This window comes from Zonotrichia albicollis, chromosome 2, assembly GCF_047830755.1.
Source record: "Zonotrichia albicollis isolate bZonAlb1 chromosome 2, bZonAlb1.hap1, whole genome shotgun sequence".
Classification (NCBI taxonomy): domain Eukaryota; kingdom Metazoa; phylum Chordata; class Aves; order Passeriformes; family Passerellidae; genus Zonotrichia; species Zonotrichia albicollis.
The window spans coordinates 46,011,454-46,030,359 of record NC_133820.1 but is presented as its reverse complement, the minus strand read 5'-3'; the positions used below and the strand labels follow the sequence as shown (position 1 = coordinate 46,030,359).

Here is an 18,906-nt window from a genome sequence, read left to right as displayed (position 1 = left end):
TATTTTCATACAGGAAAAGTTAAAGACAGGTACTCCAAGATTAAGCTCAATAGTTTCTTACTGCCAAAGAGGGAAATACTGCTGTACCATTTATATGAGCTGGAGACAAGAATATTGGTTGTCCACAAAATGGAAAAACTTACAGTGCAAGTACCAGCAGGAAAACCATCAGCATATTCACAGTTGCTTGATTACCCTTCAAATGAGGTAAAGAAGGAAAAATCTGCATTCAGTTTGTGTACAACACCCCAAAGCACCACACAAGTATGACACAGTGCTGCCATTTTTCAACTTGTAATTTTTTCCACTTTAAATGCAGTTTCAAAGAAGTATTTCTACATGGAACACTGGTTTCTTGATGCAGCCAAGCACTTCAATTAAATAAACCAACATGCAGACTAGTCATTTTCATTGATTTTAATTTTAAATACTGTTCAAGAGTAATATAAAAGTTACTAGTTTGTCTATTTAGACTAATCGTTGTTTGGGTTTTTGCCCTCCTTCCCCATGAAAATCTTCAGTAGTTACTTGATGCATCTTTCAGGTAACACTTTAGAAAGAACCCCAAATGACAGAATTTAAGCTTATGTTTTCCAGAAGAGAGGGTTCTGTGTCAGACGTCTCTGGAAGTTTTCATACCTAGAAAAATTAAAAAAACAACAAAAAATAACAGCTCCTGCATATAAAACTGTGGTTTTAAAAAAGGGTACAAATAATTTAGTCTATGCAGAGAACATGATAAATTACATCTACTTCACACCAGGAAATCACAAGTCCATTTGCATATCTAGAATATCTGCAGTTAGACTTGTGTATTTCACCAAGATGAATTTCATTAAAGCAGTATCCCAGAGGAGACTCACTCAAGCTTAGCAAAATGGTAAGTTAATTTAGATTGGACATGACGAAAATTTTCTCCACTGAAGGGGTTGTCAAGCACTGGAAGTGGTGGAGCCACCATCCTTGGTGGTGTTTAAAAGACACGTGGACATGTTTTATCAGCCCTGGGTTTCTGGTGCACTTGGCAGCAGGAGGTGAATGGCTGGACTCCATCTTAAAGGTCTGTTCCAACCTAAACAAGTCCATGAATTATAAGTGACTGTTTTATACACAGCATTTTTGGGCTAGGAAATAATGAATGAATGTATGAATCTGAGGCTGGATGGTAATGTTTTAGTAAAATCAAATAGGGAAATGTAATTCTCTAACATACAAGGCAAACATGTATGCACACCTGCTGTCCTAATTTCAATTTTCATACTCACAAAACCAAGCAAACCATAAACAAACAGCATCAGAATTCACTGTTGACACACAGTGAAGAAACAGACAAAATATACAATTTCTGTGCCTTTCTACAAGAAAAAAAAAATAGAGAAGCCTATAGGCTTTGAGCCACAAAAGTTAAATCTCCCCTTTTAATCCTCACAAACCCAAAATGTAAGGAATCAAAAGATACTGCCAATGAAACAAAGGAAACCACAAAATGTTCTCCTATACCTCATAGTTCATAGCCCAGCTTAAGTGAGAAAAGACTGAAGGGTTTAAAATCAATTCAGCCTCACCCAGGCACTCACCAGTCCCATCAGACCCTACCCACATACAGTTCATGGAGTTTGTAGTTACTTCTAAACACAAGGCATCTGCATCAAATTACACTCCTAAACAATACACAGGGCTCTCATCAACTGCTTGCATATTCATGAGATCTTAGTAATGATAAACTGTATTCAGATAGTCTCAAACAGAGATTAAAGAAGGGCTTAGGTTAATACTGCAGAGGCTAAATAAATAAGGCCAAACTGATAGGAAAGACATTTTCAGATAACCTAAAGGATTGCCTGCAGTTCACAATTTATCTCCAGACTACACAGGCTATCCCCAGACAGTTATTAAACCAGTCCCTGGAAAACAACTCCCAGAGGGACTTGTGTATTTACACTCAAGGATCTTGGTGACACAACCAGGTCAACTAGTAAGATGATTTCATCACCTCTCACATATTCTTAAGTAAGGCAACTATGCTGGAACAATGTCTAGGAAGAGAATAAAACAAATAAGCATAAATTGACGAGTATCAGTGTGCTCTGTCTTCCCACAACTCCAGAGCATTTGCATTATCAGCAACACAGTGCAAATGCACATATGTTAAAAGCAACCCTTGTAGAACCAAAAAAGTTTCATTGGTTGCACAGCACTTTTCTAACAAAAAAAAGCTGACAAATAAATATAAAAACAGTGGGCAGGACCTCTCTATACTAGAAATAAACAATAATTTTAAACACTTCTGCATCATCTCACTGAATAGCATTACAATAGCTCAGTGCTTAGAAATGATGGTCTAATGTCTAGAAAAAAAACCCCATTTGTTACTAGAGATCACTGCCATTACCATTTCAGAACTACATTTGCAGGAATGAAAGCTTCAGAAGGATTCGGGGTCATCTGTGCCTGAGTGACAGCAAACGAGGAAGCAAAATTATAGAAGTTATCCAACATCTTCTGAGTGAACTGAAAAAAAAAAGAAGAGATATTTTAAGGAAGTTCTTTCTTTAATTTGAACTTTTGTGCAAAAGTTTAAGATATACAGCTCCTACATGAAGTAATTTTGTCATTACTTCATCACTGCCATCTAAAACACAGTGGGAAAGTGGATGTAGTAGGTCCAGAGACAATGATCAAAATATCCCAAGCTTCAGTCTTGCCCTCAGATCCATCTGGCATCCAGAAATCATTTTAAGAATCTTCACTTGCCCTCTCCCTGCTCAGTTTCATCCAACTGAACAAACAGCTTTGAGAAGAACATTTTCTGTTTCTGTGACAAAGAAGTGATGCAGTGACAAGAGCTGTCCCTCTCCTCCAAACTGAATAATCAGAACTCCAGACTGGGCCAAAGCTGCCATTCCAGATCCCAGAAAAACACTTGGACTGGAAAAGGCTGCAATCTATTTACAGCACTTCAGACTCCAGTGACAGAGCAATTTCCTTTAGCATTCCCCACAGAAGGGCTGCTGTCCTGGCATCTTTTACCACAAGATCTTGTGGGGAAAACACCTAAAGGATGCACAGGGCACTCCTAAACCGTAGGACTAGGAAAGAAAAGAGTGAAAGAGAGGCCAAGGAACAGTAAGCCCCGTGTACAGAGGATAAGGCCATAGGACATTCCCAGCCAGCCTACAAATATACAAGTATACAGTACCTCCTTATTTCCTCTGTTAAAAAAAAAAAAAAAGATGCTTTGATGGGAGAACAAGGAATTTTCATATAGAAAATTTCACAGACAGTGAAATGATACAGGAAAACAAAACAGAGCCTGAGTTAATAAATGCAGTCTTGTGCTCCTCTCTGACAAAAGGAGCAGAAGAAATCATATCCCAGAACCCTACCCTTACTCACATGCAGAACGCAATGGTTTTGTCCTACTTCTTTTTTATATATGTTTATACACATAAAAAAGACATATTCAATCATAAATCTTCATAAAACTTACTAAAAATGTAATAGGAGATCAACTCCATAACTTAGGGTAGCAACAGACAATTTTGCCATTAAAAAACACTTTTATTGCTATAATGTAGCAGTTCCAAAGAGCTGATGTCAAATCTTAAATGAAAGCTATTCATTATTCACAAATATGCTCCCAGTCATATATGCCCTTCCTCTGCAATCTACTCCTGCAAAGGTTTCCTTCCACTTTGACCTCACACGTTTTCTCTGTAGGAGTCAGTAGTACTTCATCCTTTGGGTCAACTGCATTCCTTGAAGGCAATTACAATTTCAGTTAAGATGCTCAGAGTTAGATGCTGCTCTTTTTCAACAGAAAAATTCACTTAACTGAGAATAACATTTGTAAAAATGTTATGCAATCATGAGGTGGTTCTTTTTCTTTAAATACTACTGCCAGAAAAATCCATGAGCCACCTTGCAAATGACCTGATATGGCACATTATTCCTCCTAACTTAACTACTGCTATAATAAATATTTGTGGAATCAGAAATATTTTTTAGGTGTCATTAGCACCTAACAACTCCAGAAAAGCTCAATGAACTGTACTATACAAAGACAGCTGTTGGTCAACTCCTAGTCATGGTAACTTTCTGCAAGAAGCATTACCTATCTGGAGCAACAATGTGTATAAGCTGCCAAAGAACGTCAGCTACAGTATCAGGATTACTGTACAATTACTGTGCAATTACCAATCTCAGCAAGCACCTGGAAGGAAAGTGAGAAGGTAAAAAAGGCCTGAAGAAAAGCCTCAGCAACTGCTGAAACACTAAAAGAAAATGCCAGAGCCATCAGTGTTTGGGAAATCAAGACCCACTATGCAGCTCTAGCTTGCCTGGGACTGCTCTCAGACTGCCAATGAACTCCCAGAGCTGGCTGAGAATTTCCAGAGGTTCAAACTAATGGATAGGCTGGGTTAAAAAATGACACATTGTAGCCCAAGGCCTGATCCACAGAGAAGGCACTGGGGAAAAACAACAGAAAAAACCCCATTGTGTGGGAAAGGGCATACTTCTGTAGTTCTGCAGAGCAACATCAGAAGGATTTCTCCAGGGAAAGTGGTACACCTGAATATCTCTCTGCATCCATGGCCACATTTGCCTTAACTTGTGAGTAATTTCTGACCATCCCTGCTAGTCTACGTACTGAAGCTTCAGCACCTACAAATCACCAAAGATCCACTGTCTCTTACATGGATTTAGTCATAGCTGCTCCTATAAGAAGTATATAAATAATTTTAGAGTAGAGGGACATGGACACAAGTGAACCTCTTGGCCTCATGTCACTGAGGATGAAAATTCCAGTCTTTTACAGGAGACAGTTTTTCAGTGTAAGAAAAAGCAATTTCATAGTATCAAGGCACCCAATCAAATGATTTGACAATTATTAGGTTGCTTACAATCCTACTGCAACCCCCAGCAGCATCCCCTACCCACTCCCCAATTAATGCTTCAGAGGCTCAATTCTTGAGACTTCCACAGAAAGAGAATTTCTGAAAACGGAAAGTCCAGGCTACCTCTGTGAATGAATCTACTGATGACACAGCAGCACTTGCAACAGGAGTCTGCTGGGCCAGGTTCTCCAGCAGTTCCACTGAGATTCCAATCTGAGCCACTGTTGGTGTCTGTGGGAGGTTCATGGCACCAAAGGGGTGTTGACTTCCCTTCCCTGAAAGCACCACGAACAGCACACGTTAGGTCTGGCACACATGGAAAGGCTGCGCAACTTCAACCACCGTGTTCCTCCCGTAGAAGGCTTTCCCCAGCTCCCACCAGAGCGATCTCCCTGTCCCAGGAAATGCAGAAAAACCACAGTCCAAGCACAGGCAAAAGTACACACAAACACAACAGATGGAACAGTGTGACTGGTACATTTAAAAAGCACAACAGATCATTAGGAAATTTTTAAAAACCAGAAAAAACATGACTTTACAGCTCCCTCTGAAGTAAATGGAAAGAGGGAATATGATCAGTGAGTGAGATAGAACCTTTTTCTACAGGAACCAAGTTTTTACTTCACATTTGGGCAATTGCAGATAAACAAGAAATATGCAGATAAACAAGAAATATGCATCACAGTTGTCTGATTCACTGATTAAAGCTACCATCTACTGAACCTGCTCTGAAAAAGTAGAGAGCACTGGTTTATGAACCCTCTGACTCAGGGAAGGCTGGGCAGCCCCAGGTCTCATCTGAACTGCCAAAACCCACCAAAAGCAGCAAAGGTCAAAGAAATAGTCATGGAACAGAGAGGTCTCTGACTTGGCAAGTGCCACAAAGGAAACAAGGAACCATCCCCAAACTGCATGCCACAAACACAGGCACAATCCCAGCCCTCTGCCCTCACTTCTGACCTTTCTCAACCCACACTTTCAGTCCCAGCTTCTGCCAAGGTCTCTGCAAACAAGGACAGACACTCAGCATCACTTAAATCATGTACACTTCTGCCAGCATCTCTAAAGGAAAATGCAGGAAAAGGCCAGGGGGACCAGAGTGCTATCAGTAAGCAAACACTAACACTGCACCTGTGTTTGTGGGAACACACTCGTCAAGTACACTCTTAACACAGAGGCAATGTTTCAGCAGCACTCTCTGGCCTCTTAGTAGCAGGAGAAAGCAAAACTAATCAAGAGCTGTCCTGCAGCCAAGTCAGCACTATCTTGGGCTGCCAGAAAGGCTAATGGAGATCAAAAGCACCATCTCACTTTGTCAAAAACTCAGCCAGCAAAAACGGTCTGACAAGTTGAACTGAGATCAGGACTGAAGACCTCAGGAACTCGACCATTCCTCTGCAGAGACACAAGGCACAAAGAAGCAAACAGCCAACACCTCCAGAAAGTGCACTCACAAACTCAGCACCCTTTTCAATTGAAGTGTTGCTCCTTAGTCCAGATCCTACAGCTGCAATATAGTGCTACCTTATGAGTAAAGCACTGCTATTAAAATGTTACTTTAACACAAGCTAAGTAAGAAGAGAGTTCATCTCCTGAAATGTTATTTAGAACCTCTTCTGAGAAACGCCATTTTATTGATGCATCATCTCACATTTGCTGTTGTTGGATGTTTGCTTGATACAAGCTATCAGAAACCAAGTATCAAGTTCATTATTAAATGCCACCAGCAACAGAACTGGTACAAGTTTTGCATCTTGTAACATCTTCACCTGAGAAACTGCTAGTTCAATAAAAATGTAACATCTTCAAGCAACAGGCTCTGTTACAATGTATGATTACTTTAGACAGTCATGATAGAAACAATAAAACACATCCATTCCATTCACTTTCCATGAACTCCCACAGAACCACGGCCTTGGAAAGATGTCTGCTTAAAAGTGTGCAATAAAAGCATCCATTGCCATCCTTACACCAGGAGAAATATACTCCAAGTTTTCCATGCTTGGCTCTAGCAATTAGCATTCCAAACCTTACAAATGCAGAGAATGTTAATTGGTACTGAAATACAAGCTCAGTTTTTTGTATTCAGACCCTACTCTCTCCAACACATCACATCACTGCAGAGAAACTGCTTTTAGAAAAGTATTTTTCCACACATTTTTTCCCTTCATTGAACCCTTATTTCAATGATTGAGCCCTTTACCTTTCAGCCTGGCCACAATGAAACCCCTACCCATGTGTAGCCTCAAATGCAGACATGACATTAGAGCCTAAAAAGCATGGCAGCAGAAAAGTCTGTGTGGAAAAGGCTCTGCTGTAACTCTTACCCACTTGTGAACCTACTCCCAGTAAGGATGCAAAATAGAAGCCCAAAGTTTGTTTTCTATTTCTACCACACCTTCATAACGCAAAAACCTTTCAATTCCAAGGCAAGGTGCATTTCTAAGTCCCTTCTTTACATGTAAACAAATGAAACTCTGCTACAACTACTGCTTCCCAGGGAGCTGACAGGGACACATCCTTGGTCTTCTCAACCTGGTATTAAACCCAAAATGCAGAGAACAAGCAGCAGCAATGTCTCTCCATGATTCCAGCTCTCTGTTATGTAGTCTTCTCCACCTTAAAATCGTTTATGACCATGGAAACTTAGATTGTGTAGCTTAGACTGAGTCCACAGTCAGAGCTAAGCTGCAGACAATGGGAATGGCAGAGCTCTCTGCTGCTCAAATCAAGCACAGCAGTGCCTCAAGGCACTGCAAATGTGTTCAGCTATGTCACTGAGTTCTTCCTCGAGAGCAGCCCTTACCAGGAAATTACAGCTAATCATGCAAAAAGCATCTGAAAATGCATTTTCCTCCAAAGTTTCTGAGATCACACACCAGTGTGTCTTTCAAGCACAAGAAATACACACCAAAAGCACTGGTGATATGCTTTACTGTTGCACTGACCACACAGCTTTGGGATACACAAAACCACATCTCCCCAAACCCTTCTGAAGGTGCTCCTCTTCTGAAGCAAGCCCAAATTTCTGAGGAATGTGTATGATCAGAATTCATTTTGCTTTGCAGCTTGAAAGCCCTTATCTCAACCATACTGCCACATCCAGGACTGACCCAAAAGAAAGAATGCCATGTTATGAATGAATGAATGCATTTTAGCAGAGCAACCTCAATGCTTAATTCAACAGAAACTTGAGTTAAAGATGTAGACTACATCCAAACCTACAAAAGCTGTGTACTACTTTATCACTGTAACACTTTGAGCTGCTTGACTGATGTATCTGTCCCTTTCATCCAACAAAGGGGTGCCATTGGAATGTCTCATCATTTTTAGAATGCACACAGCATACCCCTCGTACTTAGGAAAGCACATGCACACACAGACACACACACACATTCTACTCAGTGTGCCTAAGGTACTAAAACATTTGGAAAGCTGCTTTCCAATGGGGACACCTTCTATTGGCCAGTTCTATAGTGCAACTGCCCCTGACTGGGTAGTGCCAGCTGTCAGAAATCACTGCCAGGCTCCACTCCCAGCAAAATCTATCTGTGCTACAAAGAATACAACCACTTAGCAGAGGAAGCTGAAAGAAGATGCTGCTGGCATGTCTAGACAAACACCTAAAAACATGGCAGGGAAGTTATAAGGTCATTTTTCCTCTATGCAGAGGACAAAAACACATCAAGTCTGCTTAGAAGAATTTCCAGATCAACACCACACACAAGAGAAGATGAGACAGCAACTTCACAAGGCACAGACAGACTTCCATGAAGATGACAGGCTGCTTTTAGTACATCTGCTCAACACTATCTGAAAACACAGAGTGTGCTGCCTTTTTAAGGAGCTTTTTATTCAAAGCAACCTTCACATGCTTATCCCTTATGCATTCAGGAACGCATCTGTTGCACTGACTGCTATGTTCTACCAGTCTTACCGGATTTGAGACCAGAAATTTTGAAGATGGCACTTGGCTTCTCATTAGTGACAAACCCCAGCAGCTGCCACACTGCCATCCCACTCTGGTCTGGGTAACAAAAATAGACAGATCCTCCCATTCCATCTGGAAAAGGTATAGTTCCCAGCATGAAGACCACTACATGGTTGATGTTTTCATAGTCTGGTAAATCAAATACAAATTTGTCTTCAGCCACTTGTTGGGGCGCAGCTTGCACCTAAAGAGAACAAAACCTTTATTAGTATTAACATTTTTCTCATCTTCATCTGTCTGCGAATTTCCTTTTACAGAAATACACCTAAAGTGGTACATAACAAAAAGTGAGGAACGTACTAGCCTAAAGAGCAAATAGCCAGATAAAAGTCAAACACAGCAGAAGAACAACTGCAAAAAATATTACCAGAAAGACACAACAGTCTTGTTCTACCTGCACTGAACACATATCCCACCCGGGACTACAGGATCAGAATACCTTCGCTCCCCATGTGCGTAGGAGGAAAGTAGGGTGCAGAAGAGGTTGCCAAGTCACTAAGAAGTGGCTGTTGACCACCTGGCTGGCACAACCCCAGGATCATGGAAACCTGTTCACATAGGAAATACAATAGACCTTGAGAAAGGCAGCAGAAGGATGGCTGAATGAATGCCAGAGCAAAAGATACCCTCCTCTTTACCCGAGATGCCACATCCTTGCAGCCAAGGCACAATCTAGCCTTAAAAAGCTTCTTTTAAGCTCCCAGCTTGTCTCTGAGGAGACAACACTGCCAGGGGGATGGCAAGCGCCTCCCGGCACGGACGCTCGACAAGGCAGCAGCCTGTGGGGACGCGGGGCAGCAGCCAGCCGAGCGCCGGGCAGGGGCCGGGGGCCCAGGGCCCTGCGGCAGCTCCACCCCGCCCCCGAGCGGGTTGAGGGCCCCGCCCGGGCCCGGGCAGCGCTCACCAGCCTGCCCGCCACCAGGCAGCCGAACATGGCGGCGGCCGGCGAACCCCCTCAGACGCCTCGCTACTCCCGAGCCTCCATGAGCGCCGTCCCCGGAAAGTCAACACGCCCCGCTCACCCCGGCACCGCCGAGTCACTTCCGCGGCGCCGCCAGCACGGACTACAACTCCCACAGTGCAACGCGCGGCCGCGCACAGGCGGTGTGGGTGAGTGGGGGTGAAGCATGCCGGGAGATGTAGTTCTTCGCGTCACGGCGCTGATGCGCGTGATGGGTGGCGCTGCCCCGGGCCAGCCGTGCACCTGCCTCAGGGGCTGAGGGCAGGAGTGCTCTCAGCAAAAGTACCGCAGAGTCTTTTGGCCTTGTGTTTTAGCTAGGCTGAGCTGTCATAGATCCATGATAATGGCGTCTAGGCATGGCATGAAATTAGGCAACAGAGGAAGAAAATGAACAGGGGAATGAGCAGAAGCAGTTCATCTGGTAAATCTCCACAAATTATAACAAAAGTTCCCCTCAGCTCAAGACACAAAGATTGGTTTTCAATCTCTGTTCTCAGGGCGGTTCCCTTGCAAGTTAGTGCAGTGTAAGCGGCACCCGTGTTCTTTGGGCTGAGGGGAGCTCCTGTGCTTCATTGCTTGTGGTCTCCTGGGTGTCAGAGCACAGGAAACAAATGGAAACAAATCGTTCCTTGCTTTGAGTACTGAGAACAGTGTTCTGCACTTTCTGTAGAAGCTATTCCTTTAAATCTTGTTCTCATGTGTCATTTGTTGTTTACACGGGTACTTGGATTCAAGCTTCAATCTTAATCATACTCGTGTTTATATTTCTGTCACAAATCTTTATGAACCCTGTCCCGTTTTACCATGCCCCTGTGCTGCTATGGACTGTGAGACCTGAGATTCACCCATCCCTCTAGGCAATGTCAGGATCTTTCCTGCAGCCAGGATCACGTTGGGTGGACAGCTTCTCCTGTCCTCTGCCCTCCCAGACCCTGGGCACTGCAGCTGTGGCTTATGGCAGAGGTCTGTCACTGGGGAAGCACCCAGGCTGTTGCTTTTGTTGCCCACTTTGTGGTAGTAAAGTTTTAGCAAAGGATTGTGCTGCCTCTCCAAATGCTAAAAACTTAAACAAAATGAAGACCCCAGTGCCTGCTACCAGATGGAGTAACCAACCTGTCCCTTGCAGTGTGAAAATGTGAGGGAATTATGGGAGCAAGACCTATCAAAAATGCTGATGCTAGCCCATGGTTATTTGTACAGGCATGATGCAATATGTGTTTCTGCCTGTTTCACCTCTTGCATGCAGTAAGAAGCCCTGGTGTAAGAAGTACTGAGGCAATAGAGCAGAACTGCTCAGTCCCAGGCCTCATTTTGGATTTGAACCTTTGCAAGTGAGTTCTCTGCTTGGCAGGTGCTTTTCCAGCTGGCCCCAATGAACTGGAAAGAAAGAAAGTGTTTTAAAGCTTGAGATATTGCAAATTAGTGGAGGGTGGCCAAGCTCTGCGGTGCCGCCACTGAGACACAACAAGAAATTTGCTAATTAGGCAAGAGCTCATCTCTGATTGCCAGCTTGCTGCAAACCTCTGAGATTACACCGTGTCGAAAGGCCCGGGGCAGCCTGATCTCAGCAGGGCTCTCATGCACTCTTGCTTAGGCATGATTTTTTTTCCCCGCAGTTTAAACCTAATTATTTACTATTTATCTAAACTTGTGGAGCTTTCTATGCAATGACAGCAGCAGAGCCACTGCTGCTCCCCCTGCCAAAAGCTAATCTCAGCCTGTTTATGAAATTGCTCTAGAACTTACTTGTGACACAGATGTTCACTTGCACCCCTACTAAGATCCATGCCTTAACACCATTTAGGTAAAAGAAGGTCATACAGAGTAGGCATGTTCCCTCTGTGCAGGAAGGAAAGGTATTTCCTATTCAATAGTGACAGATAGTGGCACTAGACATATAAAACTGTTATTTATAAAGAACTTCTGAGAAGAAGTTTCTGTTCCTGGGTGAGGCAAAGACAGGAGAAAGCGGAAGAAACCTCAGGCAAGTTGAGTCCAGATAGACACAAAATTTCACCAGTATAGTGGTGGGTGGTGTGCTAGAATATGTGCTGGGACCCCAGCTGAACACACAGACCAGAAGCATCTACACATGTGTGAACATGAGGGCAGCAAGGTGTGGATGCAGGATCAGCAAGAACTGTGGAAAGTAATTTTTTTTCCTGAATAAAGGGTAATTTTCTTGTACTTCTTTTTGTGGAGGGATAGAATGTAAGAAAATAAAGATAGTGCAGAAGGCAATCTCACACCTGAGGAGTTGCAGCTGTACTAACCACCAAAGAGTAGGAACAGGACTGCCCTTAATAGGCCACAGCTGTGTCCAATAAGAAGAAGAGTGCTACAAAAGAGTGGGGTAGCTGGGTGAGGAGAGAGTTAGAGCTTGTTGGCTGTGCTACAAGGAGTTGCCCATGAGAAATCACTGAGAAGGTATGAAACTTTGCAATAAGGTGACCACATCTTTTCACATTAGTCACAGTTGCAAAAGCAGCAGTAGCTTGTAAAATATTCCTGTGGTAGGTTGTGGGGGGGTTTGTTTTTCTTCTTTCTCTGCACACCTTCTCTTTGTTTGCCAGTGTATTTTTCTGTTGTTTGTCTAGTGTCCAGGTCATTAAGGATTTCATGAATTTTTGTCATTTGCATGTTTTCCAGCCTGAGGAGTTGTAGCTTATGTAGTCATTTATTGTTCAGAAGTTGATACATGTTTTTTGATTGTCCTTGTCACTTCTTGGTCTATTTCTCCCAGATGAAATCCTTAATGGGCTTGAGAGCACAGCTGAGGCTGCTGTTGGGTACCAGGAGTAGGGCTGAGGGCATTTGGGATAGTGGGAATGTGTGATAAGAAGGACAGGGTTATGCAATGGGGAAGAAGGAGCTGCCTCATGGGACAGAGGAGGAACAAGGCTAAATGGAGCATGCAGGAATGGCATGTCAAGTGGTTCAGGGTCAGTGACTCTAAGGTCCCTTCAGAAAGAGATTTTAATTGTCTTTGTGCTGGGCAGTGGCCTGTATTTGTTGTGTATGCTTTCCTTAGTGCTGTTGACCCATAAGTGTTAATCTTCTCCCTTTTGAAGTCAGTGAGCATTTTGTTTACAGAAATAGTGATTGGGTAAAAGAGGCTGAATATTTACTTGGAGACTGGAAAAAAGAGCCAAAGTGCACAACGTAACTGCAGCCTAGTTATGCTTTTGAGTGTGTCCAAATAACTACATAAAGCAATCAAAATCTGGAGACGGTGAACACAGGTGCAATTGGTGGCACTGTTTCATATTAAAAGATTTTAATTTGCATTATAATTTTCCACTTTTATGACCTTTGCTTACCTTCTTCTCAACTTTTCCAAACTTTAACCATTAGGACTAAAGTTTTTTTCAGTAAGTGCTTCCATTAATTAATATTTTTATATGTGTAAAAGTTTCAGCCAGAATGTTGTTTCCAAGACATGGGTCAAAAATGCCTTGTTTTACTCAAAGTAAAAAATTGAAATTTGGATGACATGTTCTTTCAGATGCCCTAATTCCCTTATGTTGTAAGAGGAGAGACTTGCAATTTGCTGGCAGGTAGTCTTGAGTCAGAAAAGGTGTAGGGGCATAGCATATAAGAAAATAAAGGTAGTGTAGAAATCTTACCCCTAAGGAGTTGCAGCTGGGCCAATTATCAAAGATTAGGAACAGGTCTGACTTTACCAGGCCACAGCTGTAAGCAATGAGAAGAAGAGTGCTATAAGAGTGGGGTGGCTGCTTGAGAGGGGAACTGGGGTCAGTGGCTGCTTTGTGAAGAAGAAAGAGTTAGTGCCCTGAGGAGCTGCCCGCAAGAAACACCAAGAAAGTAGGAAACTTTTGTGATAAGGAGATAACAGTATGGAGCCCCTGCAGTAAGATGACAGCAATAAGGTGCTGTGAAAATAAGCTCACCTGTATCTAGATATGAACTATTTGGTGAATTCCAGTTTTACATGCTCAGGAGAAACTTATGTAGCACCACAGGTTCCATCCCTGCTGAATAAGTCTCGCTGGGGCTGCAGAATTTTGTCTGTAGCTGCCTCTAGGTTGAGAATCAAGGCAAGAAGAGAGTATTGAGCACTTCTTACCCAACCTAACAACCTGAGGGAAGTACCTAAATTAAAATCAGTTTCATTCTGTTGTTTCTAGACAGTGGCTCCTCTAAGGTAGAAACTGCCCTCCCGAAGAGCATCTTAGTTGCCAGTAATTAGAGAAGACAGCTTGGCAGTTCAGCCTCAGTTACATGGGAATTTAAGTGGGAGGAATCCAGTCTCTTCTCCAGCTCAGCTCCAGTTTAGGTATGGTAGGAGGTACAGGGGAGCAAAGGAGGAACAGAGAAGATGGGGGAAGGCATAAGGGCAATGGGTTGCAGCAGAGGTCAAGAAGAAGGAAGAATGTAGTTTACTCTTCAGTATTGCTGATTTTTTGAGATTTGGGACATAGTTTTAAACCCCCTGGGCAACTGAAAGAGGTCATGACTGGTTTGGTCGCAAAAAAGTGCCTGGCATGTTGGCCTTGCATGACCTATTCTTTGCCAGTGGCGGAGAGGAAATTTGTGTCTCTACTGTGAATTTTATTTCACTTACCAATGACCTTGAGGCCTCTGTTAGTGTTACCTTACAGCAGCTGGCTATGGTTCTGTGAGAGCTTTAGCTATGATAAAATATTTGTAGAGTATGGAAGATCATGTAATCTGTTCCTCAGATGACCTTCTGGGTCTTGAGTTCCGTGGGTCTCTTACTAGTCTTTGCTGCATTTAAGGTATCTGAATCTTCATGGAGAGAATTATTTTGTACATGCTGAGACTGAATTTACATTTTTAAGTGAATGACACTTTGTCACCAGCAGATGGTGATAAAATACCAGGGTTTGGCGTTTTAAAAAAACCATTCTTCATGTCAGAAGTTGAGATTAGCTCTGGCTGTATCTCTGCTGAAAAACTGCTCTGTTCAGTTTAAACCCTAATGAGGATGAAACAGTTCATAAATATATTAATGCTATGTCATTAACTGGCAGGCAGTGAACTATACTTTCAGGATCAGAACTAGTAATGGAACAGGTAAACCAAATAATCCCAAGGACCATCAGTCTCCCACATGCCACACACACAGGCACTCCCCAAGGCTTGGGGTATGATCAAGCCAACTTTTTTTTTTTAATGCCCTCTACATTTGGAATTTAATATCCACTTCACAGTACAATAATTTTTTATAGATCACAATGTAAGGATTTTTTTAAGGCATTTCTATTTGGTTATGTAACACATCATTAGAGACCTACCCTGTTTGAGTATTTCTCCAAGCATGTTTTAACCATTTCAAATGGACAAGTCTGACTTCCCTAAAGTTATCAGTTTAATTCTGTTTTGTCTAAAGTTCATCTACCTCCTTCTTGTGTGCATGAATAAAAAGAATCAAGCATACAGCTACTTAAGGAAAAAGTTTCAATTGATTTATAATATAAGTAAGACACTTATTCTCTTGGCTTTATTGATGAATGTTAACAAAAGGTTTTGTCCAAGCTTAGCTTTCTAGGTCCAGCTGTGCTATCTCCATGGATTTGTGTCTTCTGCTTAACTGTACATGTTCATCACTCCTGTTAAAGTATTTTCCTTCTTCAGGTTACTTGCTAAGTGTTCTCCAAACTGTTTTTGGTGTAATAATCTGGATTAGTTTAAACAGATTTGGTATTATATCTGCGAACTGGGGATGTTGTGAATGAAACAGTGGGTAAAAGAAATACGGGATGAAGTGACAGTCCAGCTTCAGGTGGTGGTGTTGATCTACAGCATATATGGAGGCTCCTCACCCTTAGTTCTTGCTTGCACTGTCCTGTCATCTACAGCTCATTAAATTCTGTTTCTCAGCTTTTGATGATGGCCAATCCATGATGTTCCCATTATAAGAGTGTTCACAAGAGCCAGAATATCTTAGGTGCCTGAGATCTTCTGATGCATCAAGAATGGACAAGGCATGGCTCACTCCTAGTGAAGAAAACTGTTTCTCTAGGTAGAAGGGGCATTCTACCTTGTGTGCTGTTGATGTTGCTATTCTGAGGGCAAAATTGCATTGTTTTTCTTAAAGTCTGAAAGAAGTAGAAATTCTACACCATGATGACTAAGTTCACTGCTAGTGTTGGGAGAAGGCTACTTGAAGGTGAGGTGTGAACTAATCTTGGGGCATATTCACAGGACTGCAGGTGGTTGACTTTGCTTGTCTTGGTCTGTTCCAATTGAGACATCATAGCTGAGCATTTCTGAACTCATTCTGTCCCAGGTGAAGGTAACCTGCTTGTGTTTCACTTGGCAGCATGTAGTCAGGCAGACCATGACAGCTACATGTCTCAAGTAACACATATTAACCTTCTTTAACACATATTAACCTTCTGGCTTGCTGTGTGTGGAATGGACTGAGCTTTGGCAGTAGTTAATGGCATGGGTTGTTGACTCCTGCTCTCAGAAAGTGTGCGAACTCTGCATCATAGCTGACTGTTTGCTTTCCTGTTCAGAATGGAGAACCTCTCTGCATGGCCATTTGGCTGAGCTTTGAGTCCTCAGCTTTGCTGGCATGCCTCCCACTACTGTTTTTCTGGTTCTCACTCATGACTGCAGACAGCTGCTGTCTTGGTGGGGCTAACCTGCATGTCCAGAAATGTCCCATTGCATTTCAGAGCCGTCCAAGTGCTTTTTGTTCCGTCACATCTCATAGATACAATAGGGGTGAGATTAGTGCCAGTTTAAGCTGAAGTGCACTTGGATTCAGGATCTGTGTTTGCTGTTTGTGTGGGCTGGAATACTACCATGAAGGACAGATGTGACTAAAAGCACTACCTACTCTCATTATCATGCTAATAAATCAGCTTTATACAATACATGTACTCCAGTCTTTGTAGGCAGAAATGCAGCACGAGTGGTGTGTTTTATTCAACCCAAAATAACTTTTTTTAAGAGAGCTTGCTTTTTTGAATTACATAGAACTTACCAGTGAAAATACAGAATATAACCCTGTAGCCCTTCTTTGTGAAAGCAGTCTAATGAAGTTCTGTCAGGGTTACTGGATTTCCGTGTTTAAAGACTTGATCCATAGTAACTAATCTCTGCCTATCTGCTAATTAAAAATATGCATTAGAGATGTGGTTTGCCTTGGCTTCTAGAATTTGGAAAAATATACTGAGATACATGATCAATCCTGAGACACCCTGAACTACTTCAATTCCTAGTAAGTTCAAAGACTATTATGGTACCCAGCAGCCCTTGGATGGGAGTCTGGAAAAACACCAAGGAAAAAAAGAAATGGTTTAAATGGTTTTCCCTTTGTGAAACCTTATCTACATTTCAGACAAGCCAAGCAGGACAGACTAATGCTTCCTACACAGTGATGGACAAAGGTCATAGTGCTGAAGGATGGGTAGGAAGTATTACACATTTGTAGGCATTGGCTTCAATGAAATGTAGTGGTTTCCATCAGGGGAGGTTATTGTCCATGTTTTCCCAAGTTTCCTTCCAAAAACTGGTGATTGTGCTTCTGGGGAGCTTTGTAAATTAAAAATCTGCACTACCACAGATATCATTAAGCAGTTTGGTTGGTATTTGTGTACGGGACACAGAAAGTATCAGCCTGAGTTAAGAATTGCTTTCAGTTTTGCAGCCAAATTGTGCATATCTCCCATGAAGACACTTTGATTACTTTCTAGTTCTTTTTTTCTGGTATTCCAGCCAATTATGTTGAACAGTCCCTCAGAGCTCACTATAACTTAGCTCTGTTTTAAGCTGTGGTCTTATTTCAAATACAACCAATGTTATTTAAGAGTTTGTATGCATCAATCCACTGGAGGAGATGGGCAGTGTCACCCAGCCAGCATTTATAAGCTCCTTTGGGAAGAAGTGATGCTTTTTCATCCTCATCTGACAAATCCCTGTCCTGTCAAAGATGCTGTAATTGATCTTTGTCATTAAATTCAATAATGTCCAAATTTACAGATCTACCTTGTTTCAGGCTAATGCAGATAAATGAGGTTCATGGTAAAATATTGACTTTTGCTTGGCACCTATGCACCTCAGCACTTTATGCGTTTGATTAACATACAAGCAAGGCTGTAAAATCAAATAAATGAATGCAAGGAGTAATGTTTTATTCTCTTTAAATGATATATGAGACATAGCTATTTATAGCAAGGGGTTGGGAGAGAAATGTAAAGCTAAGCCAATTCTAGGAATGCTGATACAGGGGATTCAGTGAAAAATTGATATTCATATGAGGAAGCTTCTGTAGTGAAAATCAGAGCACCATGTAGTGGTGTACAGGCTCATTTATTTGTGCCTTGATCATGGTCTGTACCCAGTGCAGCCAAACATTACATAAGAAGCATTTTTTAAAAGTAAGGCTCATGTTTTTAATGTGCAGTTACTGGAGTTCCTTGCTAGAGACTGTGATAGATCATTTGTATGGAAGTCTTTAAAGCAAGATTTTATACTTCTCTGCAGCTGTATACAATGCTGCAGCTGAGCTGTGAATGCTGGACTTGCCAGAGAAACTTCTCCAGTAGATGATCATTATGCAGGAGTCCAGGTTGGATGGTCATGCTGAGCCCTGTATCGATGTGACACTCTCAAGTTAGAGAATGCTTATTATGCAAAAGCTGTGATGAATTCAAGCTACAAGAACCACCAGATATTTTAATAATTTAAGAGAGAATGTCCTCAGAGAGATGATGCCTTGAAAAAGTGTTTATCCACTGCAAGGGAAACTGCTCAGATCTCACTGAACCCACAGCCAGGGGAATTTTCAAAGTATCTCACTTGAGCACAGCAAAAATCCTGATCCGTTTCAGACTTATTCCCTCACTATGCAAAATACATATGCATAGTGGTCCATGCAAAATACAAATAGGCAGATCCTTAAAGGATGGGAATCACAAAAGCTCTATCAAAGAAAAATCTTTAACAGATGAGAAGGTTGGTGCATCTCTGAGAAAGATGTTTCCTTTGCAGCATTCTCCACAAGTAATGAGGACAATACAGTAGTGTGAAAAGTGTGACCAATGCAAACACAGACCACT

General features: G+C 42.1%; 1 protein-coding gene across 3 annotated transcripts; it reads right to left on the bottom strand.

Annotated features, from left to right (window-relative positions):
- Positions 1-278: 278 nt before the first annotated feature.
- Positions 279-9,949, bottom strand: HIKESHI (heat shock protein nuclear import factor hikeshi). 3 transcript variants are annotated; one of them, XM_005485813.3, is made up of 6 exons: positions 9,794-9,942; positions 9,329-9,437; positions 8,836-9,073; positions 5,022-5,173; positions 2,393-2,511; positions 279-639 (listed from the first exon to the last, which is right to left on the bottom strand). In XM_005485813.3, the coding sequence occupies exons 3-6, from the start codon at positions 8,984-8,986 to the stop codon at positions 585-587; spliced, it is 477 nt and encodes a 158-aa protein (XP_005485870.1). In that variant the 5' UTR covers positions 8,987-9,073; positions 9,329-9,437; positions 9,794-9,942; the 3' UTR covers positions 279-584. The 3 variants fall into 3 exon arrangements, with proteins under 3 accessions (XP_005485870.1, XP_005485871.1, XP_005485869.1); XM_005485814.4 differs by lacking the exon at positions 9,794-9,942 and adding an exon at positions 9,528-9,701; XM_005485812.3 differs by lacking the exon at positions 9,329-9,437 and having other exon boundaries at positions 9,794-9,949.
- Positions 9,950-18,906: the final 8,957 nt, after the last annotated feature.